This window comes from Drosophila arizonae, chromosome 6 (genome assembly GCF_054131065.1).
Source record: "Drosophila arizonae isolate 15081-1271.41 chromosome 6, UAZ_ARI_1.0, whole genome shotgun sequence".
NCBI classification, from domain to species: Eukaryota; Metazoa; Arthropoda; class Insecta; order Diptera; family Drosophilidae; genus Drosophila; species Drosophila arizonae.
In genome coordinates, this window is record NC_142926.1 from 1192561 (window position 1) to 1217484 (window position 24924).

The 24924-nt window shown below is 34.7% G+C and overlaps 2 protein-coding genes across 4 annotated transcripts; one reads left to right on the forward strand and one right to left on the reverse strand.

Annotated features, from left to right (window-relative positions):
- Positions 1 to 128: 128 nt before the first annotated feature.
- Positions 129 to 24878, reverse strand: LOC108617840 (glutamate receptor ionotropic, kainate 2). Of its 3 annotated transcripts, XM_089472817.1 has the most exons (24): positions 24455 to 24875; positions 22504 to 22917; positions 22222 to 22397; positions 21393 to 21446; positions 21163 to 21327; positions 20656 to 20808; positions 20148 to 20351; positions 19884 to 20087; positions 19708 to 19812; positions 18992 to 19249; positions 18417 to 18854; positions 17716 to 17913; positions 14618 to 15008; positions 9673 to 9716; positions 8466 to 9104; positions 8120 to 8215; positions 7577 to 7918; positions 6374 to 6458; positions 5721 to 5909; positions 3758 to 3994; positions 2324 to 2757; positions 1966 to 2083; positions 1290 to 1832; positions 129 to 951 (listed from the first exon to the last, which is right to left on the reverse strand). In XM_089472817.1, exons 1-24 carry the CDS (start codon positions 24651 to 24653, stop codon positions 326 to 328), a joined length of 6312 nt encoding a protein of 2103 aa, XP_089328943.1. In that variant the 5' UTR covers positions 24654 to 24875; the 3' UTR covers positions 129 to 325. The 3 variants fall into 3 exon arrangements, with proteins under 3 accessions (XP_089328943.1, XP_017869145.1, XP_017869147.1); XM_018013656.2 differs by lacking the exons at positions 129 to 951; positions 1290 to 1832; positions 1966 to 2083; ... (6 more) ...; positions 8466 to 9104; positions 9673 to 9716 and adding an exon at positions 13399 to 13812 and having other exon boundaries at positions 24455 to 24878; XM_018013658.2 differs by lacking the exons at positions 129 to 951; positions 1290 to 1832; positions 1966 to 2083; ... (7 more) ...; positions 9673 to 9716; positions 18417 to 18854 and adding an exon at positions 13399 to 13812 and having other exon boundaries at positions 24455 to 24877.
- On the forward strand, positions 11451 to 12863 carry Arl4 (ADP ribosylation factor-like 4). Its single transcript, XM_018013674.2, has 5 exons — positions 11451 to 11610; positions 11670 to 11789; positions 11852 to 11949; positions 12095 to 12197; positions 12251 to 12863. The coding sequence occupies exons 1-5, from the start codon at positions 11557 to 11559 to the stop codon at positions 12755 to 12757; spliced, it is 882 nt and encodes a 293-aa protein (XP_017869163.1). The 5' UTR covers positions 11451 to 11556; the 3' UTR covers positions 12758 to 12863.
- Positions 24879 to 24924: the final 46 nt, after the last annotated feature.

Consider the following 24924-nt stretch of genomic DNA (forward strand, 5'->3'; position numbering starts at 1 on the left):
GTAAAATGGAATCATTGCCGCAGCAGACTTGATGAGTTTACCGACTACCTACATGAGTAAGCATAACTACATCGGTATAATAATAAGCCCATATTAACATTACCCTAGGTAAATGGGATTTAGATAAATTAATTTTTTAAACGTTTAATTGAAAAGTTTAATGTTTTTCATAATTATATATTATCGCTTAATAGACGCTAAAAAACAAACGCAATCAATCAACCAATAATGAACTGAAATATTAATCTCGTATATATGCGCTAACAATCAGTTGAGCATGTCGTAAATCGAAATCGGAAATCAAAATTTAATTAGATCGATATATTCAGAAGTCAGAATATGGCAGACTTTCTGTTGCAGCAACTGGCACTGTTTTTGGATAGTAGGCACTCTGCTGGATATTGTTTGATCCTTTGTTCCAGCCCCGAGCGCAGTTGTTAAAGCTTTGATTGCCACCATGCATCATTTGTTGAGATCCAGCATTATGCGACGTATGCGATCCATAAGTAGGCGATGAAATCGGCGATCGACCCTCACGGCCATCAGTACCAGCAGACAGGAAAGGAGTTGGAGACACATTTTGCACACCTCTATAGACTGGCTGTTTGTTAACATTGAGAAGCCGTTGATTTCTCTGATCCGATGATTCCTGAAACTTCGATAGCTTATCGAAAGACAAAGGGGACGGACTAAAGGTGACCTGTGTTCCAGACTGCTGCGAGCCGGATAGCACCTTTTGATAACTAGTTGGATTATATAGCTGCTGTTTGGGTGGCACTGAATTATAAAGACCAGATTTTTGATTCGCTACGGGGAAGCTATTATATGGTGGTGGTTCATATGCCTTTGAGGAATAGTCGATTGGCTTTGGTGAGCTCTGGAAGTTATGTGTTGGCAGGACAGGCGGAGGTGCATAGCTGGCCAAAGATATTTCCTTAGGTACATACAAGCCTATAAGAGAGGTGAGAAATAAAAATAGGTTAATTTAATTGTATACATATAATATGCATATCCTTTCAACATTCACTTTATATATATAAATACAAAACACATTCTAAAGGTAGGTTCATATTTCATATTAACGAATAATTAGAGTTATAGCAGAAAGGTGATCTGATAAGAAAAGTACTCAACGCCTAACTGAAATTTTGGAATATGAAGCAAGGAAAAAAACAACTTCTGTTCAATGGTTTTTAAATTTTAATCAATACAAATAATCTTCTTAGGATCAGGGCTATACATATATCTTAACAGCACGACACAAATCGGGGAACACTTTTCGTCCATGCCTTTGTTTGTCGCTCCGTCGATTATATGATTAATTGAATCTCTCGACGTATTCAAATGTTGGAACTGCGATTGTTTCTTATCATTTGGAAATTCGCGTTGGTGTTTTTGAATTGGTTCAGGTTCTCTTAGAGATTGCTGCTCGAATGAGAATATTAATTCCCGTACATTAACTGATTCACCAACTTCTTCAGCACTACTCCCTTGTCCGGCCACAGGTTCTTCAACTTCTGGATGTTTGGTTAGCGTTATATTCTGTGCGCTCATATTTCTGTTACATTTACCCATAGGCAAATTGAAATTTGATTTCAGATTTAGTTGTTTCATTTGCTGTTGCATAAAGCTTTGCTGAAATTGTTCTAACTGCTGTAGTCTCTTGTGAATGTCATCATTTAAATTAAATTCAGGTTGATGAAATTGGGCATTAATTCCATAAGCCTCGGGACCAAGAAGTATCTGATCGTTACCGTAATAATATTGTGTACCTAGATCCTGAATATTCTGATTTATGAATTCCTGTTGTTCTAGAGTTTGATAATAATACTCTGAAATATTTAGATTTTACATTGACTATAAAAGCAAATTTGTTTCTAGAAAAATAATAGAATTTTTCAACTAATCTTTGAATCTAAGAAAAAACATTTTTTAGCATTTACACTTTTAAAGATATTTTTTTACCTCTTGGTAGTTCGACATTGCGACCTCCCCAGCCTTGAGCAACACTTGGCTTATATGCCAGTTCTCTTTGTGGATTGGAGGACTGAATCGGCTGACTCTTGGCTCGAGAATCAAGCGACTGGAATTTAGAAGAGATTACTTTTAGTTGTTTGTAAATTTAAAAAAGTGAAAGAGTGAAATGCGTTTGAATAGAAATTGAAAGCTAAATTAAGTTAGTCGATTCGATTATATGATTATAGTTCTATATTGTTTTTAGTAATCAGAACTACAAGGAATACTAAATTATATATTCTTTAAATGCTACAATTTTATACTTATAACGTATATATAAGATTATATAAGATTTTTAGATACCTACACTTTTATACGAATCCTGAGTATAGTTCGATTGGTTGACATATGAGGCCGGCAAAGGTGAATCGGTAAAGTCTTGAGTGAAATGCACAGGTGATGGCTGGGTGGCAATGGGTGTCGGGCTTCTGTATTGGGATTGATCCAAAAATGCGGTGCTTGCCGAACCGGTTTGTAAAGCCGCCTCCCACGGGGATTTGACCACCTGAACGCCAGGCCTTGAGTATTTCTCAATTAGTTGATCCTGATGCAGATTTAATTGGACACGGTGCTTGCCAGCATCGGAATACGCTGGCACGATGCTTGGTGATGCAGCAGCCGGTCTATTGACCTGATATTGTTGATAATCTGGAATACCAGATGGACTGTGAATTCCGGCATTTGTCTCATCGACTACCCAATTGTCAGCCTTTCTCCGACGTTTCGCAAAGAGCTCAGCTCCTTAATGATTTGCCAAATCACGGCGATTGCAGTTTTTGGTTTAAATTTATAATTATTATAATTGAGCAGCAAGCAGGCCAAGGCCAAGGCGATTGGCGGTTGTAAAAGCATGTTAAATAAAGGAAAGTTATTATTTCAGTTAATTTAGAACATTTTTCATTTTAATACTATAGAACTTTATTATACTTGAGCACTAATTCATATAATCCCATAAAGCTATTCGATAATCGATCACTAAGTCAAAGTTTTCAAATTAGAAATCCAAAACAAATATTAATATTTTTCTGATAAGCTGTTTCCTTTCCTTCTATATGTCCAAAATTTAAACTAAATCGGAAAATCCATACCTCTTTTAAATTTACATTAAAAAAAGTGATAATTTTCTATAATCAGATTGATCTATAATTTATACATGCTGCATTCCAAAATAAGTTGGAAAGTTAAATTCCTTCCTGACATTTGGTTCAGGTTGATGTGAAATTATTGTGCCTAAGGTGAGTGGTTGGTACAAAGGGGATTTCCGAGCAAAGAGCTCATAAACTTATGGTCATTCGTCTTTATTCCAAGATTCCAAGAGAATTGTGAGATTTCATTACAATTTTGTATCACAGCATTTTGAGGACTTCTTTGCGTCGCATCAGTCGAATTTGGGATGAATACCGAAAAGAGGGACGCTGGCGTCTAGTGCACGATAATACACTTACTGACTGACTTTTTGAGTAGCCATCATGAGTCACTATATTCGCCTAATATGGCTTCTATCTATTCAGAAACCTGCCAACTAAAATGCTAGTACCGAAATTATTAGATAGCCCAAAACGTTGAATCGAGACCGGAGTAGACTATTTTGAATACATTCACTTGAGTTTATCAGTATAAAGCTCCATTCGTTTTATCTACTTTAGTCAGTCTCCTTGATTTTGGAAAGCATTTTGTGGAAATGGCAAACCCTATACATAGTAAAGTATCAAAATTACTGTATGTTTGTATAGTTAATTACCTCGACCTTTATGCAGTTGCAACGCAGTGATTAGCTCAGCACAATTGTCGGGCGATAAAAGGCCCGATTCAATGTTGATCGATTCTTTTAATGAATTATAGTCACGCATTTGTCCACGTGGATTCATGACTAGTTTTAATGGCATTTTATCCAGCTTGATTAGTTCCGGCTGCAGCGAATTATCTTCCGCATTTTCTTTGCTTAAAGAGCGCGTTTCGATGATATCTTCATCTTCTCCTATTTACAATATATATATATATATATATATATATATATATTACAATATATATATATATATATATATATATATATATATATATATATTGAATATACATATTAATTACAGTAGGAGAAAATGATTATATTAGTTATACTATACTATGAATTAAATCTGTTAACTGAAGCTGGAGAATAATTTAAATTTAATAAAAACAACTAGTTAAAGCTTTGCGATTAACAAAAAAGACGGTTAATATATAATATACATTTTTTAACTACTTATTGTACTTAAACATATTTAGTGTATTAAAATAAATGTATACATTTATAGATTTCTAGATTTTTAATATTTGCATATTTAAAGTATTTATATTTAAAATAAATTAAAACAAGTAAGATGGCTCTAGTCGAGACTGCTCGACTAGGAGGTACCCTGAACCCCGTAAACTGATATTCTGACCATTCTGCACATCTTTTGTGCACATATTCATACTCAGGCATCCTCACGCACATATATGCACGCGCTCTGATAACTACGCTGTAAACAGGAAGAAATTTGGGGCGAAGGGGGCGTGGTATCCAAAGTATGTAAATTACAAAATCTGCGTATTTATCAAATGTAAATACACAGTAAACCTGAAGTCTCCCGATCCAATAGTGTTTAAGTTACGCTGAAAAAACAAAATAAATCTATAGATTATTCTCGATAAAAAGAAATCGGGTGAGTTATCGACAAAATACAAAACTCATACTGCGTATAGTATACACGAGTATGCATGCAAAACTTCTAATTTCTTTAGCTCTTATATCTTCTGAGATCTAGGCGTTCATACGGACGGACGAACGGACGGACCAACAGATGGACAGGGCTATATCCACTCAGCTGGTCGCATTGATCAAGAATATATGTACATAATGGAGTCTGCTATGATTCCTTCTGCCTGTTACATACTTTTCACAAAAACATTATTTTTAATGGGTTCAGAGTATAAAAGAAATTGTTGATATATTGCATAGTGCATCAATCTAAATGTCCAGCAATGCGAATTTGATCATATCAAATGCAATCCCTTCTACATATACCTTCTATATTTAACGAACTTCAACGAGTTTAAATATATTCATAATCATTAATGTATTCAAATATGTTATTATAATGATTGTACCTCAAAAAAGCCAAACATTATATGAGATTTTAAACAGTACATTTTTAAATTTTGAATTTGCTTTCAAAAATTTGTTCAAGACCATTAATGCGAAATACCATACATATAGATTGAAGGCTTTTAACCTCCATTTCCAGGAAAAATGCAATTACCCGGCACATCATGTATGCAGATAGAACTATTTTTTTATGGAGAAAACAAAAAGAGCAGCAGAGCATATGCAATTTAAAGAAGCTTTTGAAAACCTGCAAAATATATTGCACTCATACATATAAAATGCATGTATTATTAATAATTACGAGCATTTAAATAATATATTCTGTTTCAGGTTCATTTCGCATAGTATAGATAAAATAATTTGCTTAAAATGTAAAATGCGATTAAAACAAAAAACGAGTAAATCCTTCAACTTAAAAGTCGGTTGAAATATTTACACTCTCCAGGTTTCACTTTAAGTGAAATGAATTTTTAGAAAATGTTGCCTAGTGTTGATGTTTCAGTTACATACCTGTGAAGTACCTTTACATATAAATAATATATACATGCATCCAACAAATACCTATATTCTTTGTTTTTACCTTGACCACAACCTTCGTGAACCCATTTAACTGAGCGTTTCTTTCGATTCACATACATTGTTTGACCCTTAGAAGTTTGATTGCTTATATCGCTCAATGAATGCGAAATTCGGCGAGCAAGCTCAACTTGGTCCTCCACAGTGGGATGCAGTGTAGGCGAATAAAACGCTGATGAGGCATATAGTTTTCCTATTTTGAACAAATTGAAGGCAAATTCAAACAGATTGACGCAACATACAAACATATATATAGGATGAAAAGGCGATACGTAATCCTTTCCACGTATAATAATTCCTTATATACATATAATTAATGCATAAGCGCACTGTCGTTAACAGTAAATAAATATATACCATGATTAGATCTGATTAACAATAACGAAATATCGTGGTTTTGTATTAGAGGAGTGATCTCATACAAGATCAAGCGTCAAGGTATTTTCCGATCAAGCTTGCTCGGAAAAGTATATTTCTGAGCTCTTGGTTAGTATTTGATTTGCTTATTTTTTTGATTGTTTTGCTGCAGCAATGAGAATAGCTCGAACGAGAAAGGCGTTTCAATTGAGTATATATATATATATTTATTTATTTATTCAATTTTACGTATCACCTTTTAAAATCATATTTTGATTTTTTTTCGTCGGAATTACTTACGGTTCTTGGGCAATATTTGTGGCGCATCTGTCGCTGGAGTAAATATTTTTCGCAAATCAACTGTCCTCGATATGTTGCACGATTCCTATATTTTGATAACATACACATACATATTTTTTGTGTTCTCTAGGCTAAAACTCGAAATATCATTCATTTTATGTAGATGTATCTGCAGATTAATTTGTATCTATCTATCTAGCATTTATATGAAGTGTAGATATCTTGTCCCAATCTATCCAAAAAGGTCTACGTACATTTTGCTTCTTCCACATTTTCCGGCTTAATTCGAGCAAAATTTGCTTCTTACTTTCGTCGTAACAATCACTGGGTCGAAACCCTCTTTTCCTTTCGATTACGCAGTTTCTCGATCTATCCAAGTCAGTTAAATTATACGTTTGGCCTAGGCCCTTATTAGTTTTCGGAAAATCTTGTTGCATTGTTCTCCACAACAAAAAGAAAACAATTTCAGCTCGTAAAACGCCTTTGATGCGAATAAAATTTCTTTTTCTAGACGAATCATTCCATTTACAAACACACATATTTTTCTTTGTATATGCTAAATAGTTGTACATATGTATATACATACATACATATATATGAACAGCTATCTTCTTAAATGCTAATTATAGAGATCCAATAGTGCGATACACACACATATCAATATAAATATGTATACACTCTCAGAGAATACATGCATATATATAATCCTATGTACTTAATATGTAGCTATACATAATTGATTTCAATATACGAATTTCGTGCTCTTCATTTACGAGATCATTGGGCAAATGGCCAGATGAGAGAAAATTCTTATACCTATAGTATTTGCCATGCGGGTAATTATATGAAGTGCCATCCCCATTGGGTAAATGATATATAATATATCTGTTCAGTTATCAATTTTTATATCAAGTAAAAATCAAATAGGTACGTGTACATAAGTATGATTCTACTAAATAAATGTAATAACCAAAGCTGCATGGCGATGCCTTTGTGGACGTGACATCAAGAATGAAAAAACCCAACCGAATTATTTTAAAGTTATGACGTTTTGTATGGCTTTTTAGATAGATCTAGATATCCTATGTTTTTCGTGATCGCTTTCATTATGTTCTTATGAATGACATATATTATAGACATATATAATTGGTATCGAGTATCCGAAACGATTTAACTGATTTTAAATGCCATAATGTCACCTACCTGAAATTTATTTGAATCTTCTTGGCGTTGGAACATGTTTGTACTGCATCGATCCTGCTTGATTGTGGGCTCTATCTCCTCGGTGTATTGACGGGGACTTTGAGGATGTGGCTGTGGCTGTTGTTGCACATACTTTTGCCGTTGCAGTTCCTGTTCCTTCAGTTGATTTTCCGCAATCAATTTTTGGGCTAACAATTGTTGCTGCTGAATCTGATTGGCCAACTCTTTTTGTTTTTGTATTAGTTGAAGTTCCTGTTCCTTAAGTTGTGCTATTTTTTCCTGAGCTTTAATGTTAATGTCAATATCAGATATTATGTTTTCGATTTGATTATTAATGTCCTTCTGAAAACGATAATTAAAAAGAAATTTATTAAAAAAACGGACCAGCAAAAAACTGTATAATAGAATTTTAAAATTAATATAATATTATAAGTACATAATACTTACATATAAACTGACTAGTATATATTGTTTTTTTTTTTTTTTTTTTTTTTTTTTTTTTTAATGTATTTACATACCTCTAGTTAAATAATGTATACGTACATTTGATTTAACGGCATTCTCGTCCTGACTTATTGTTGATTCAGCAGCCACTTCCGATTTTTCCGGAATATTGGATTGACCTTCTTCATCTTTAATCTATTAATAAAAACAATGTTTATGTGAGATCAGAAATCATAGCTTCCATATAAATAAAGCAGTTCCGCTCGGTTTTAATATATGCACAAACATTTTACACCGTATATCAAGCGATTTTGGATAGTATTGAAAATTGAATTAATGCAGCAAGTGAATACCCTACAGTTATGTATGCTTGAAAACAATTTACGAAAATCATTTTGCGTCAATATTTGAAAAAATGTTTAGAGTTAAATAAAATCGTTTATACTTCTTCTGTCTTGGTCGCGATTTTCAAGTCTTCACCATCATCATCATCTTCATCATCGTCACTTTCTTCTTGTTCTTCTTCAGTATCTCCTTCTCCCTCTTCTTCTTCTGCTTCTTCGACAAATACAGATCTTTCCTTGAATTCACAGTCGTCTTTGGCAGCAGCTTCATTCGCTGTCTCTTTGGCGCTGCTTGGGGCATCCGCATTGGGATTTGATACGGTTATTTGTTTCTCTGTTTCGATATCCTCTTCTTTTTTGGGTGAGACGACAACTGTTGTTGTTGTAGCTGACGTCTTGATTTCCTTATCAGATGCAGCAGCTGGATCCGGCTCATTTTTGGCAACAACAATTGTTGTTGTTGCAGTTGCCGAAGCGCTTTCCTTGTCATCAGATTCGTTCTCCTTTTTGGTTACACCAACTGTTGTAGTTGTTGTGTCGCTTTCTGTTTCGGTTTGGGGATCTGCTTCAAGTTCTTCATCTGGTTTAGCGTTCTCGTTTTTGATTACAACGACTGTTGTTGTTGTAGTTGTTTTCTGGCCATTTTCAACAACACTACCTTCGGCCCTATCCAGGACTCTTTCACCTGCATCGTCCATAGCAACTTCCGGTTGTTCGCTTTTGGTTTCGTTTGCACTTGTCTTAATTTTTAAAATAACAAAAAACAATAACAAATTACATATGGCACATATATATATATCTATATATATATATATATATATATTTATACATATATGTATAGCATAAGAGCAAGCATTCTGCATATAAAGCAAGCAGCATTATCATCATAGCCGTCATCATCACCATCTGTAAGTCGTAGTCTTTTATAAAGCTCGCGCGTACATTGAATGCAACAGGCCCTGAAACCTTTAAAGAACTGATATTTTAACAATATTTTGTTATTTTCTGCATACACAAGAATGAACGCAGCGGGTTGCAGCGTGGGCTTACTATGGGAACCTAATTGCTTAGTAAATGAAAGTCTCAGAACGTGATAATAACGTTCAAAGATGTACATTTGTCAAAGTACAAGTGATTAGTTACTGAACACAACTTGGGGTGGTCGAATTATAATAATAATCTACATTCTATAAAATACATATAAATCTGTATGTTCAATTGATTCAGATTATAATTATGTTACATGCCTAAATTAGAAACTTTCAGTGTTAAGAATATTTCTGCAGAATTGTTTTGTTTAGCACTTACCTCGACTTCAGAATCCATTTTCAGTAAAATCAAAGTAGGTTGATCTATGGAAAAGAAATTCAATAGAAATATTATTATTAGAATGCTCTGACCTATATTTTTCTCTATTTTTTTAAAAATTTTTCTTTTCCATAAACCTTCTGCTATCTGCTTCTATCCAATCATTCTTAACTTCACTTGAAAACACACATAAACACGCGCTCTGCTAACTCCGGCGCGGAATCTGCGTTTGGTCTGCAGTGTGGGAACTTAATTGTAGAATGTACCCTCTTGTAGTAGGACTTTCTACATGCCTACATATACATACATCAATTTTCGAAAGCAAAATTAAAACTCATGTTTTGTATTTGCGGAAAGGCGTTGTATTCGATATGCATACATTGCAAAATCTACAGGGGAAACCTAAAATCTGTATCTAGCTTCAACAGTATCCAAATTACGACGTAAATATTAAATATATATATATTTATATCTGTGCATATGCATACATTAAAAGAAGATTCTATTATCAAAATCATTACATAACTCACTGATTATTTGTATGCATACATTTTTTTTTTAATATTTTAGTCACAGGCTAAAAAGGACACTTTTTTAATATAGAAAAGACATCTATGGTTACAGCTTACCACTTTCAATTCTTATGAATGAAAAATTTCAAACAGAACAGCGCGCTGCAAAATCGAAAATTCAATTATCGGTCTACACTTGTATAAGATAACAATAAAATTAAAATGCCGTCCAGACTAAAATAATAACCTCGAATGAATAAAATCTACATATCATACCACACATGCAGGCACGCATGTGTATGTGTATTCTGTTCGATTTGAAGAATATGAGTGCACAATATGTTTAGCGTCCACACACTGTTCATAGTGTCCACATTCTATTTATTTTTAATACTGCCAAGTTCCTTCCCATCAACAATATATATGTATGCAGTTTTTGTATATGTATATACATATATGTATGTATACGTAACTATGTATGAATGTGCCTATCTATGCTTCCATGTACATATATATAGATATATACATTTATACATATATACATACGTTTATATACGAACAGTCCGCTATAAAAAGAAATGTACGTACAAATATACACATGTGCATATGTATCTATGGCAGAAATGTACAAATACATACTTTTATTTTGATGTATGTACATTATCCAAATGTACCCATGCACATATGTTATTAGAAATTTACATATGTATACTAAATCAAGTATTTAAAGAATCCTCTAGTCTTGTCGTCATACTCTTCATTAATGGAGTTATATGTCTATATGAAAGATATGTCTGTATACTTTAGGGAGCTTGAACTTTTATTTTTAGCACACAAGTAAGGAAACTAGCATTTTGCAAACTTTTCAAACAATAATTTAGTTATTTAGAAATAGTTAAAATATATATCAATATTTAGAGATTCAGATATAACATTATTTTAAAAATGTTTTTTACCACTATATATTTTAAATTACTGAGAACAATTTCCGTTACGTGTACTTTAACAGCTGCTACCTCGCTTTAATATCCGTATGCTAGCATACTCATATAGCAATCGATGTTTGCTGTTGCTAAGATTTTTTGTTATAAGTTTCCAATACTTACAACAAATAAATAAACTATACATATTATTAGATATAAGTAAACAAATTAATATTTTATTTTAATCTTTTTTTGTGTTTATCCATTTAGAAAAATTACATGCTAAAATATGGAAAAATACAAATATCGATTACATTGCAATTTATCGATAGCTCCACACAAATTTTTGTGATGAGGAATATTAATTGCTATGATCTGATATATCGATACAATAATCAGCACCCCTAAGTAAAACTGTGGTAACAATAATGTAAGAAAAACAAGAAAAAATGGGGGCAACGATGGTAAAAAATGGAAATTTATTGGATGCATTGCCTACACAGGTAGCCGCACACTGTCGTTCAACTATTAAAAAATGGTTAAGCTAAATATGTAATTACAGGGAACATTACACGTTGTAATGCTGGGCTTGGATTCTGCTGGGAAAACAACAGCATTATACAGACTCAAGTTCGATCAGTATCTAAACACAGTTCCCACTATCGGATTTAATTGCGAAAAAGTACGGATTACGATTTGAGAAATGGAAGAAAGGTCAAATTAATTAAGTTCAGCTGTTTGCAGGTGCAGGGTACCTTGGGCAAAGCGAAGGGAGTTCACTTTCTCGTTTGGGATGTGGGTGGACAAGAAAAGCTTCGGCCGCTTTGGCGGAGTTACACTCGGTAGGTAAAACAGATATTAACTATCAAAGTGAACACGCACATACAGTTGTGTATATATATATACTCGGTTAAAATGTAAACATGCGCTTCAATCAATGTATTATATCATATATGTACTTTAAATCAATATTGAATAATTATCCAGCTGCACTGATGGTATTCTATTCGTTGTGGATTCGGTTGATACGGAGCGTATGGAAGAGGCAAAAATGGAATTAATGCGTACAGCCAAATGTCCTGATAACCAGGTCTGTATTTGATTTGAAGCTTAATTAATTTAATTTAATTTAATTGATTTCAGGGTGTTCCTGTGCTGATTTTGGCGAATAAACAGGATCTACCAAGTGCATGCTGTCCCAAGCAACTTGAGAATCTTTTAGGGTTACATGAGCTACACTATCCAATATTGAATCTATCAAGTACATCCACCTCCACTTCAACTGGCAACATTGCAGGCTTTGCCACATCAAACCAAAGTTATACTAATCATGGCACAACTTCACTAACTGATGTAAATAAGGACACTGATAATAGTCACGTAAGAAGTACAGATAATTTCCAGCTTGATTCTAAAAGCACTTCCTCCCACGCGGATTCTAAATGCAAGGGCTCCAGCTCACCAGCCGCGCTGAGCAATCCACAACAGCAACTCACAGTTAAACACGCTAATTTAAATGTCAAGGGTTGGTACATACAGCCGGCTTGTGCTATAACTGGCGAAGGGCTGCAAGAAGGATTGGATGCTTTATACGACATGATTTTAAAGCGACGTAAAATTAGTAAGTCCCATAAAAGGAATAAACGGTAATATTGCCTTCTGTTTTAGCATCGTAGAATATTAAGTCTGCTTAGCACAATTAATTAAATGTACACGCACTTAACAAAAATAAAAATATCGAATATGTACAAATTTACGGCAGCTTTTGTGATTCATATTTTAGGAAGAGGAAAGAAAGACTTCAACATGCTGACTGTGAACCTGAAAATAATTTGCGATATACTTAAAAATTGTAAAAAAAAAAAAAAAAAAAAAAAAAAAAAAAAGTGGATATTTCTGTTTTCTCGATACTCTCACTTGAGTGCGGATATGGGGGATATATTATCCCAAAAAGTAGTTTGCAGATCCGATATGTATGTATCTGTGATATTTAATATTTAACATGCAACAAGCTCTCTTACTTGGGAGCCTTGCTATTGTAAAACTATGTATGTATATATAATATATACATATATATATAATATATATATATATATTTATATATATATATATATATATATATATATATATATATATATATATATATATATATATATATAGTTAGTATGTATATACTAACCTTATAGGACAATTTAAAATTTCGAAAGCGGGAAAAGTAAGAAGATATTTCAATATAGGATCTGGAATCAAAAATTAGATCCACTCGAAATATGAAGCGGCCAAAAATGATATATGTATACATATATATTTATTTTCGATTTTAGTCTTAATACAAAAGGAGATTTCCCTAGGTAGATACACATGTATTTATGTAAATGTAAGTACACAAAACTTAATTTTAAAAGCTTATTTTCCGTATCTGTCTCAATTAAAATAATTATAATGAACGCCCAAGTTCGGCATTGTTACATTAGTTGGCACATAAGTAGACCCTGGAGCACACTTGAGACAATCACGTTTGAGTGCCGGCCTTTGCTTAGACTTTGATCCCTGGCAGTGCATAGCGAAGCGCAGCTCTTCGGCCATTTCCGAGCATAACGATTGATTGTCTGTATGCAAATTTTTCTTCGAATTCCAACAGAATTCGAATATCGCTACCACCACAGCAAGCGCTAAGCCACAAAGTAGAACAACGAAAACACCGCCTGAAAAGTAACAAAAAATACATGTGAGATATCAAAAAACATATATATTTATGTGTATATGTATGCATATATAATTTAGAACTAGAGTCATGAATACCCATGACTATATACATATATACATATGTTATATATGTATGTATGTATGTGTAGAGTTGCAGTGTAGGAGGGTCGGGCTACTCTGGTCAAAATACCTGTACCTGGAAATCAGGGTATAATGGTTTTGTCGAAATGTATGTAACAGGCGGAAGGAGGCGTGGCAGACCCCTCAAAGTATATATATTCATAACCAAGACGATGAGCTGAGTCGATTTAGCCCTGTCTGTCTGTCTGTCCGACAGTCCGTATGTTTGAGCGCGTCTATCTCATATATACATATGTATGTGTGTGCTAGAACCTTGAACAGCCCCTCATCCATAAATTTGTAAGAGGCGTTGTGCGTTGGCAAATGCACGCATTTTAATGATACAATCACAATCTAAAAGTAAGTCCATCCACAAGAAAATTGATTAAGCAATTAAGTTCCCATAATAGGCCCACACTGCAGCCCATGCTTGTTTATATGTACGTGTGTGCCTATGTGTGCCTGTGCGTGTGTATGTTTCTTGTGTAAGCAGAAAGACGCGAAGATTCATTGAAATATCAGTTCCTCGAAAAGTTATGGGGATCTCGTAGTCGAGCAGTGTGGACTATTACTTGTTTCTCTAGGGTTTTTTTTTTCGTGTTTTTTTTTTTTTTCGTAATAACAACTCCACTAGATACAAAGAAAATCATTATGCTCGATGTATACAGACAAATACATACGTACCAATATTTTCGACACCTAATGCATTTGCTTTCGATTCCTTGCTTTTATCATCTCTGTTACAGACATCGCCCGTATTTTTCCACCATTTATCATAGAGTATTTGAATAATGCCTTTCTCTTGCAGTTCCAATATAGCTAATGAGATTTTATCCCGCCATGGGGAGCCCTTTGGCGTTGCAATGCCATAGCCTTTCGAGTCAAGGAGTCCTCCTATTTGAGTTAAATTACAATCTCGCTGAACTGCATAGTCCAACATTGTTGACTCCATTAGAAAAGCATAATTGCCCTCCATCACTCGCTTGATGCCATCCTCGTACGTTTTCACGAATACGGAGGTCTTCCGGTTTTCCATGTATCGCCACATTTTTTGGTATATCCCAATTTTCGAGTCCTGGTAGATAAATGCAATACATCGATAAAAATCTTTTCTATACAATTTAAATTGATATTAAAATTCCATATAACAACAGCACAACAAGAAAATTTTGAAAAGTTCTTCAGTAAGCCCGACTTAACGATATACACTACTAATTAAAAGTTGTAAGAAAGCTCTAGTCAAGAATGATAATGCACACACACGCGCGCATACGCCATATGAGCAGTGCTGCCAACTTTTCCGGGCAAGAAAATGCTAAATTACCCTATCAAACCTGCTAGAAGCGGCACTAACCAGAGAAGCGGCTAGATCAAATTCAAGAATAGCCTGATATATAGCCATTTCAGTTGTTAAGGTATAAAAGTATATATATTCTTGATCAGGGCGTCGTGCTAAGTCGATTTAGCCCGGTCCGCCAGTCTGCCCCTCCGTATTCCCGTATGTATGAATTCGTTGATCTAAGAAGATATAAGAGCTAAAGACTTGATTATACCTGAACCCATTGAAAATTGGAAATGTATGTAACAGGCAGAAGGAGGCGTGGCAGACCCCACAAAGTATATATATTCTTGATCAGGCGACGAGCTGAGTCGATTTAGCCCTGTCCGTCTGTCCGTCCGTATGAACGCGTCGATCTCAGAAGATATAAGAACTAGAGACTTGAAATTTTTTTCCTAGCCTAGGACCTAGACCTAGGAATCCTAGGTCTGTGTATATCACGCGCATATCGAGTTTTTCTATAAATATCGATAACTACTCCCGATATTTTATTATCGATTAAAAACCGTATCGAAAGCTAGTTATTTACTTATATCTCCTACACCTTTAGAGCTAGAGCTTCCAAATTTTAAATGTAGACATATGTATTTTATACAATTTCGGGTTTTGTTAAAAATTACCCCCACCCCTATATTCACCCACTCATCCTCACCTTTGTAAAAGGTTTTTCAAATACAAGAGGCTTGTGCTTTGGCAAATACATGTTATGATCATAATCTAAATGTTTCATGAAGATCGTATGTCCACAAGAAAAGTTATTAAACAATTAAGTTCTCATAGTAAGTCACCACTGCAGCCCATGCATTCTTAGGCGTGGGTGCTTGTGTTCGTGTATGTGTGTATATGCGTGTGTGTGTGCGTATGTGTTTGCATATGCGAATTTATTGAAATATCAGTTGCTTGAAGGGCTCAGGGGATCTCGTAGTAGAGCAGTCTCGACTAGAGCTTTCTTACTTGTTTTTATTTTAATGTCCGTAAAAATAGGTCCATGCAAAAGAAAAGTTATTAAGCAATTAAGTTCCAATAGTAGGCACACACTGCAGCAAATGCATCTTTATCCGTGCGTGCGTATGTGTGTGTATGTGCATGTTGTGTACATGTGTTGTTTCTCGTGTGAGCAGAAAGACGCGAAGAATTGTTGAAACATGAATTGCTCGAGGGCTTCAGGGGAGCAGTTTCGACTAGAACTTTTTTACTTGTTATGAATTATGAATATTATTATGAATATTATTATTCGAAAATTGACTCAATAAAATCAGTTTTCTCTTCGGCAGTGTACGAATTGTTTGTGCCAATAATATTCAAGTACTTTGGAACACTTTAAATAATGCTGATTTGATTTTAGATTACAATTTTTCCCGAAATTGGCAGTTGAAAAAAAAAAAAATTTTTTTTTGCAGATGAACTATCTTTATAAAACTTTCAGAACGTCATAATAACATTGAAATGTGTATATTTGTTAAAGCACAAGTTTCTTATATTTGAAGTACACATTTTGCATATTTTGTGGAATGGTGGTGGATTTGGAGGTGGATTAGTATAGAAATTAAAATTCCTTAATCCTTAAAATAAAATCGAATCATTATAGCTAAGCTCAAGGAACCGAAGATTGTACGTCGCTATACCCGGAGGAGGCTTAAACCAGAAAGAGCAAAAACACAATTCATTCACATCTCATCAGTAATTTAGTAGCTAAGTTTTGCTCTAATAATGTAGAAAATTGCGTTTTTCCCGATTTGCCACACCCCTACTGGGCGTAGACATATAATACTTTCATTAATCTTTATAGAATTATAACATTAGCTCACGTTCTAGTTTTAAAATTCTAGGATATACAGTTTTATCCGCCAGAGCTTTTGATCTTGGTGGGAGCATCGAGAAAATTTTAACTCTTTATAAATCGAAGAATCGAAGATTGTGCTCCAAATTTCAAGTTTCTAGCTTCAATAACGCCAAACTAAACTGCGTTCAGACGGACAACAAGACGGACATTCACAAAACCAACTTACTTTCGCGAATAAACATAAAAATTATATAAATTTATTTCACTAACATAGTATAGAATCATTTGAGTGACGTCGGCATGGTTTTGTCTCTCTCCCTCTCTCTCTCTCTCTCTCTCATTCGCTCTCTCTCTCTCTCTCTGTCTGTCTCTATGTACATACATATGTATATACATTTCTAACAACGTCTTTTCATACATAAAGCTTTTGTCATTATTTCGCTGAATTTTTTTTTCGGCACGTCGTAATAGCCGGTGAATGACTGAAAAATATTAAATATATCGTCGGGATAAACGAATTGCCGTTAAAAACGGAACTTCTTTAGTATGCTCATAATGCATGTTATGCCTTAAGTGCAAGGACTATTATCTGGACTGAATGTATAATCCTAACTGAATATATAAAATGATATATGTATATATGAATAAATGCATATTCACCCTAAAGAACGTCATTGTTGATCCGCCCTCCAAAGTGCCATACTGAATTTCCGTTTGGTCGGCCAAATCAGCGGCACTCTCGATTGGTGTTATCATTCGTTCGACTGTCAAAAATGCAGCTAAATTTGCAGTGTATGACGAGATTATGATCAAACAGAAGAAAAACCAGCAGCCGCCCACAATGCGTGTCGATGTTGCCTGAAAATTACAAAAGGGCAAGATATAACATATGCACAATTAACTGAAAGATTTAAACGATTTGAACTATTGTGTTATCCGAATGTCGATGTACCGGAAAGGCAGTTACTTATGTCTACTTTACAGTAGAATCCAGCTCAAGCCTAAAAAATACATAACAAAAATTGTTGCCACACGACTGAAGTAGTTCCCAAATCCGAATATATATAGGGAGTATACATAGAGAGTATTATGTGATCCGATTCCAACAAAATAAACACTGAAGACGGATATGTAATAAAGGCGCCATGTCATATTGAGCCTATCTAATTCTGCATTAATTTCGATTACTTCCAGCTAATCCCACAAGACCTTACGTTGCCATACTTTGTAGGCTTTAGGTTGAAGCATATCTGTGAACCTGATTCTACATGGGCACCGATGTAAATTTTTGCAATACTGCGCTTCTAAACTATGTAATATGGATGGGGCAGATGGTAGTTAGTAGATGGTAATATTCATACCCTGGGATAGAGATCGGCCCCTTGCTGCATAAGAGCGCCGATTGCAAACCAAAAGCTATTTTTCAGTGTGAAACTATTCTGTACGGTCTCTAGTTCCAAAGTATCATCAGAATCTGAGTTATCGCCAAGATCGACATCAATGACATCGTTAGCATCATTATTATCATCGTTTTTATGTGTTCCATTATTGGTAGGGTTTTCAATGAATTTTAGTTCGAAATGGTCATAAGCATTATTCGCTTTACGAATTTTCCGTAGCATATGATCACAGGCCATGGTGCAGGCGGGCTTCGATCGTACCCACTCCATTGGCGATAGTCGTGCTACTATCCAGATACACATGGATACTAGAATGTACCCAAATGCTATATAAAACCAGATTTCGATAGCGAGCGGATTCATAAATGAGAAAAACTTGGTTTGTGCACGATCTGAAATCTGCAAGTGGATAATGTAACTTATATTAAATATATAAGAGTAAAGAAACCATTATTTTAATACATTGACCCATTGAAGACAGGGGAATACAATTATTAATATATACATATGTAGATATATGCGAGTACAATGCTTACCTTCGGATTCAGTCCAGATCCTTGCCTTAAGAACGTTCCCGTTATGAACCAAAAACTGTTTGATATCGAAAATTGATTCTCAACGATATCAGTATCCCTATAGCATGGATGCGGATTTTTCCATTCATATGGTGAAAATCGAGCCATCACAAATAGCGCGAATGATACTAATATATAAGCAGCTAGCACATACAACCATATCTCGATTGCCAATGGGTTCATAAAGGAAAACAGTCGTGTGGGTTGACTGGTTGGCACCTAAGGATAGTGATCAAGGGCCTTTAATCAATATAATGAAAAGCTAAACTTCAAGAAAATAAAAATATATGTAAATCTGTGTACATATGTATAGCTATGTACAAAACATATATGCAATTATTGCCCAGCGTCGTGACAAAATAACTAACAAGAAAATTGTAGTCGGATGCAACCGACTACTTTATACTCGCTCACAGCTGAGCGTCCTCTTTTCCTTCGCACGTGTCAAACCATAGACGACCGACGCGCGGAAGTCTTGAACTTGATAACGGATAAAACCAATATTCTCTTCACTTCAGAAACGAGAATAGTGATTAAGAGAATGTGAAACCCGTCCAAATATCAATGCTTGATTAGGAGCACTAGCCCATACGTGCACATACAGTATATTGATAGCAATAGCTACATATCAAATTTGGGCAAGTATTTCGGACCTGAATGATATAAATGATTATTACCTTGAATAGAATGCCAATGCCGAGATTCATAAATGGCTTAGTAAAGTCAATTACACTTTCTCTTGCATAGTTAATGGTCATCGAAGCCACGGCCAGATCAGCGCGCTATAAATTTGATAAAGTGCTATTATTATTAAAGTGCATATTTTGATATACAAATATAGAGATTTTCTTGCCCTTTCCATTAACTCCTGAACGATGCCATTCCAAGAGTTCGTTTCGGGTATGTACACCCCATACATATTATCGGGAACCAGTTCGATTTTATATTGAAAACCAACTTGTTGTGCTATGGCCTTCAGTAGATCAATGCAGAAGCCCTCAAATCTAGCGTTTCCCGTTATGTTTGCATCCTCCTTGACCATGACATACGGACGTTCCTTGAAGCTCGCAAACAGTAAATATTACGTTGAAAATGTATGCATATATTTTGGACATACCTCTCTCGTCATTACAATCAGCGTTATATTTGCAATATTGGAGTCGTAAAATGCCGTTGGGTCGGAAATATTAACGCCTACATCTGGCTGCCAAAAGCCCACCTTTTGTATTACCTCTTGCTTTAATTTGAGTATGTCGATTTTAAATTTGTTCCTTCGCCCCTCAATGAAGTTCACTTTCCCAGTCAAGCCATCAACTGCTGCCTGTAAGCATTGCAACCAAAATAATATAAGAATAACAAAAACCGAAATTCTATAAAAATAAACAATAAATATTATTTAAAAACGGATTTCCGATAAGGTTTTTAATCAACAACGAAAATAACTGCAGTAGTTATCGATTTTTGAAATTAAACTCGATATGCGGGTAACATTTACGAACCTACCTCTCTAGCTCTTATATATTCTTAGATCGATCGCGACGGACAGACGGATGGACAGACAGGCGGACAGTGCTAAGTCGACAGAATATACAAAATAACAATTATAACTCAAATTGCTCACATACCGAATTTATGTAGTTATAGAGAGAAAGTCCATCACTCCAAACTCTGTCTGAGTTACACGAAAGATTCTTAAAGGTTAATGTGTGACTGCTATCCAGTTGTTTGAGTCCATGGGCAAAGGCGTAGACTGAGTCAAACATCAGCGCAGATTCTGTCTGAAATAGTACATGGTAAACAAGTAAGTTAATGCAACGAACTAAATAATACTCTATCTAAAAGGAGCCTTCTAGTCTATACACCTCGCAAAATACACTAATGAAAGCTGTCCACTCTGCAAAGGACACATATAAAGTTTCTACTGATGACTTCCCTGCCGACTTACATTTAATTAAAGAAGCTATATATTGCATTAATTAATTTGTTTTGATTTTACATGGCTCCAACATTATATAAAATAATATAATATATAAAAGTGTCTTACTTCTTATAAAAATGCAAAAATCATCAAAAATTATAATGAAGTGGCAAACAACAGAGTTTCAATACCTATGTAACTGTACCTAACTTACCTGTATGTACGGGACCCCATTGATCAAATCTAGCCCGCTGTGCTGTAGTTTCTGCATCTGATCAATTATATCCTGATAACGCTTACTTCCGACATCAACTAATCGAAAAGCTGTTATATTGACGCTGTTGTATCGGAAATCCTCCAGATCATAGGTCTCCAAGTCCTAGACACAGATACAGAGATATTCAAAATTCTTGATCTAAGATATCTTGAGACAATGATACTCACGAAGGTGGTAAACATATAATGATATCGATGGTCGTTCATTTGCAGCTGCAAAATCTGTAATTGAGAACCGTTCAGAGTACAGTGTAAATCAATATATATATATATATATATAAATCAATATATATATATATATATATATATATATATATATATATATATATATATATATATATATATATATATATATATATATATATATATATATATATACATGCATAGATTTAAAATGTATAATCAAATTTAAACATTATTCCCGAAATCTATTAGGGCATGCCACATATACATATATATGCTAGCTACAAATAGTTTTGCCAATTTCAAAATCCAAAACCCTTTTTTGTTTTTTAGCATAAGACAGAGCCCGGAGTGCCGCATTACATTTAGATTATGTATCACTGATCTGTCGTACCGTAACCTATGAGAAATGACAGGTACTGACTTCTTTAACTGATCATTTTCGATGATATAACGACGAACGTCGCTGAAGTACTTTGGGATTCACACAACAGAATATTAAGTTTTTCACTTCAACTTAAAAATTTGAATTTTGAAATATTTCCATTTGTTTCCTCTATGGTTTTACTATTGGGCTTTAGAAAAAGCAATTATTTCGATGCCAAGAACAATATACAAAGTTTTGGAAATAGCAGAGCCGTGCTTTAGTCTTCAAATGAATCTGATAAAATGTCATGTCATTTGGAAGCTCAATTACGGCAAGATTTAGTTTAAAATAATTTATAGCAGCATCTACTCATAGAACACACATATATGTACTAGAATAATAACAGTATATACAAAAGCAAATAATAGATAGAATAATCTTTCGTACTGATCGAAAAAATTTTTTGATATTAGTTGGATTTGTGTCAACTATTATTTTGTAAATTTCCTTTTGACGTATTGCACGTAAAACTTGACGATAAGTCTCCGGATTTGCTTGCCTTATATACATTTCGGTTCTCATCTCTGCGGATGAATGAATAAGGTCCTGTTGTTTGAAAAGTCCTGCAAAATATAAAACTAAGATACATACAAATTTCGAAAAAATTCGGATGATTACCGTATTTTGCAAATGTTCTCATGTTTATATATGAATAAGATTGTTATTTACCGTAATCTTCTTCGTAAATAATAGCGACTTTAGTCCAGTTGAGATACATCATCAGATCACGGTAGGCCAAATTCATGATGTTTTGAGAAGGATATAGGTTAATCGAGAATTCTTTGACACTAACTTCTAGATCGATGCGAGCTTCAATGTGAGGTATATCGAATGCTTCGCAAATTGATTGCACATGACTCGCTAGCGATGGATCGCTTGGACCGAATATGGCCTGAACACCAGCTTCCAATTGCCGACAGACCTTCTTCGTAGTCCGAAAAGAATCATCGCGGGGCACGTATTCGATATCATACACCAGCTGTGTGTTGGGCAGAAGTATTTTTTCTTTATTTATGCGATAAATCGCATATTTAAAGGCCGATTCGACACTACCTTCTCGTTCGTCCTCCGTAAAAATTGCACCTACAATTTGCGACAATTGAGGAACAATGATATTATCACGTTGTCAGTTAAAATGCAAAAAACTATTTAAAACAAGTAAGAACGTTGCAGTCTGGCGTTACCGACAGCGGAATACTCATTCGCATCCCATCAACAATTTAGTAGCTAAGTTTCGCTCTAATACTGTAGAAAATATGATTTCCGATTTGCCACGCCCCTACTGAGCGTAGACACCTCATTTTGGGCAGTTTTTCGAACAAGCTAATGGTACACTAACTACAAAATTTGAATGCTTACGCTTACGGCGTAAAAATTATTTTTGGATCATCGATAGAGGAGCTTACTTACTAGTTACTACTCAACTATACAAATTTGCTTTCTAGATATTATACTTTAGGAGATATGAACATTTGCGGTTTGCCACGCCCCCTTTGGGCGGACATATATCCGTCGAAGATTTTTGGTCTTGGGTGGTCAGCCCGAGTATATATACCAAATTCGAGGTCTCTACCATTAATAGTGTCCAAAATATAGCAGAATTAAAAAATCACTGTATGTTCAGGTCCGATTTGCCACGCCCCCAATGGGCGTAGATATATTCGCTATAGCTTGTAATCTTGGGTGGTCGATGCGGATCTACATTCCAAATTTCAGCTTTCTAGCTCGGACGGACAGCAAGACGGACATTGCACAAAACCAATATACTAATTCAGTTTCATGAATGAGTATAATAAATTATAGTGATGTTTGATATGATTAACTTTATATGATTTGGTCACATTTCAAAAACTTATTGCAATGATAATTTAATAACGCACCCATACAAATATGCATTCAATTTAAAAACAAGTAAGAAAGCTCTAGTCGACACTGCCCGACTACGAGATCCCCTGAGCCCTTCTAGAAACTGATATTTCAAATATTATTCGCATATGCACACACACACGTACACACACAGACATACGTACGCACGCATAAACACGCATTGGCTGCAGCGGTGGCTTACTATGAGAACTTAATTGTATAATAACTTTTCTTGTGGATTTATTTTTTTCATGAAACTTTCAGATTATGAATATAACATAGATATGCAAAGCATAAGTATTTGAAATACAAATGTGATGGTGGGGCAGTGAATTAGGGGTGGGGGATAAATTTTAACAAAAATCGAAATTGTATAAAATGCATATAAGTATACATATAAAATTTGGACTCTAGCTTTAAAGATGTAGGAAATATACATATATAATATTGTATACAAATATACATACGGACAGACGGACGGACGGACGGACAGACAGACAGAGGGACAGGGCCAAATCGACTCAGCTCGTCGAGCTGATCAAGAATATATATACTGTGTGGGGTCTGCCACGCCTCCTTCTGCCTGTTACATACTTTTTACAAAACCATTATATCCTGGTTTCCCATTTTCAATGGGTTTAGGGTATAAAATATTGGCTTATTAAATTTTAATTCGGTGAATAGAAGTAAATTCATAAATGAAGTTACCAATTCCAAAATAATCAAATACCCTAAGAAATTAACGTGTACCTACCGACTCGTATTACAGGTGGCAAGGCATTTGCTACCAGGACCATGGAAAACAAAGCCAAGTGCACGATAGTATATAGTCCGAAGGAGCGCTTCCATCGTATTGTCTCCTTTGACACTGGTGTGCCACGTTTCAATGACCGCAATCGCTTGCAACAAGAACAACAGTCGCTCAAATTGTACACGCACATACTATAATACATATTGCATATTGTTTAGTATGCCCTCTGATTTCGATTGCAGACTGGCGATTCGAGCTTATTCAAATTATTTAAAAGAAATGCGCTGTATTTCATAAACGGAATCAATAAAATATGCTTATATGCGCGAGTATATTTCTGTTGTATATTTGTACATACATATATAGTTTGAGCAACGAGAGTTCTATATGTGTAACCACGACTGCCACAACTAGTTTATATTTACCAAGCTTTCACATGGCTTCGAACCTTTACATGCATTTGCAAAGAGCAT

Bases quoted from the DNA above. Each gene is read 5' to 3' on its own strand.
- Arl4 (XM_018013674.2), top strand. From the start codon at position 11,557: ATGGGGGCAACGATGGTAAAAAATGGAAATTTATTGGATGCATTGCCT. The intron at 11,611-11,669 runs GTAGCCGCACAC...ATGTAATTACAG, and splicing joins TGGATGCATTGCCTACACAG to GGAACATTACACGTTGTAAT. The intron at 11,790-11,851 runs GTACGGATTACG...AGCTGTTTGCAG, and splicing joins TCGGATTTAATTGCGAAAAA to GTGCAGGGTACCTTGGGCAA.
- LOC108617840 (XM_089472817.1), bottom strand. From the start codon at position 24,653: ATGTATTATAGTATGTGCGTGTACAATTTGAGCGACTGTTGTTCTTGT. The intron at 19,250-19,707 runs GTAATAATCATT...CACTATCCTTAG, and splicing joins GCATTGGCATTCTATTCAAG to GTGCCAACCAGTCAACCCAC. The intron at 2,758-3,757 runs GTAATTAACTAT...CAAATCATTAAG, and splicing joins GCAACTGCATAAAGGTCGAG to GAGCTGAGCTCTTTGCGAAA.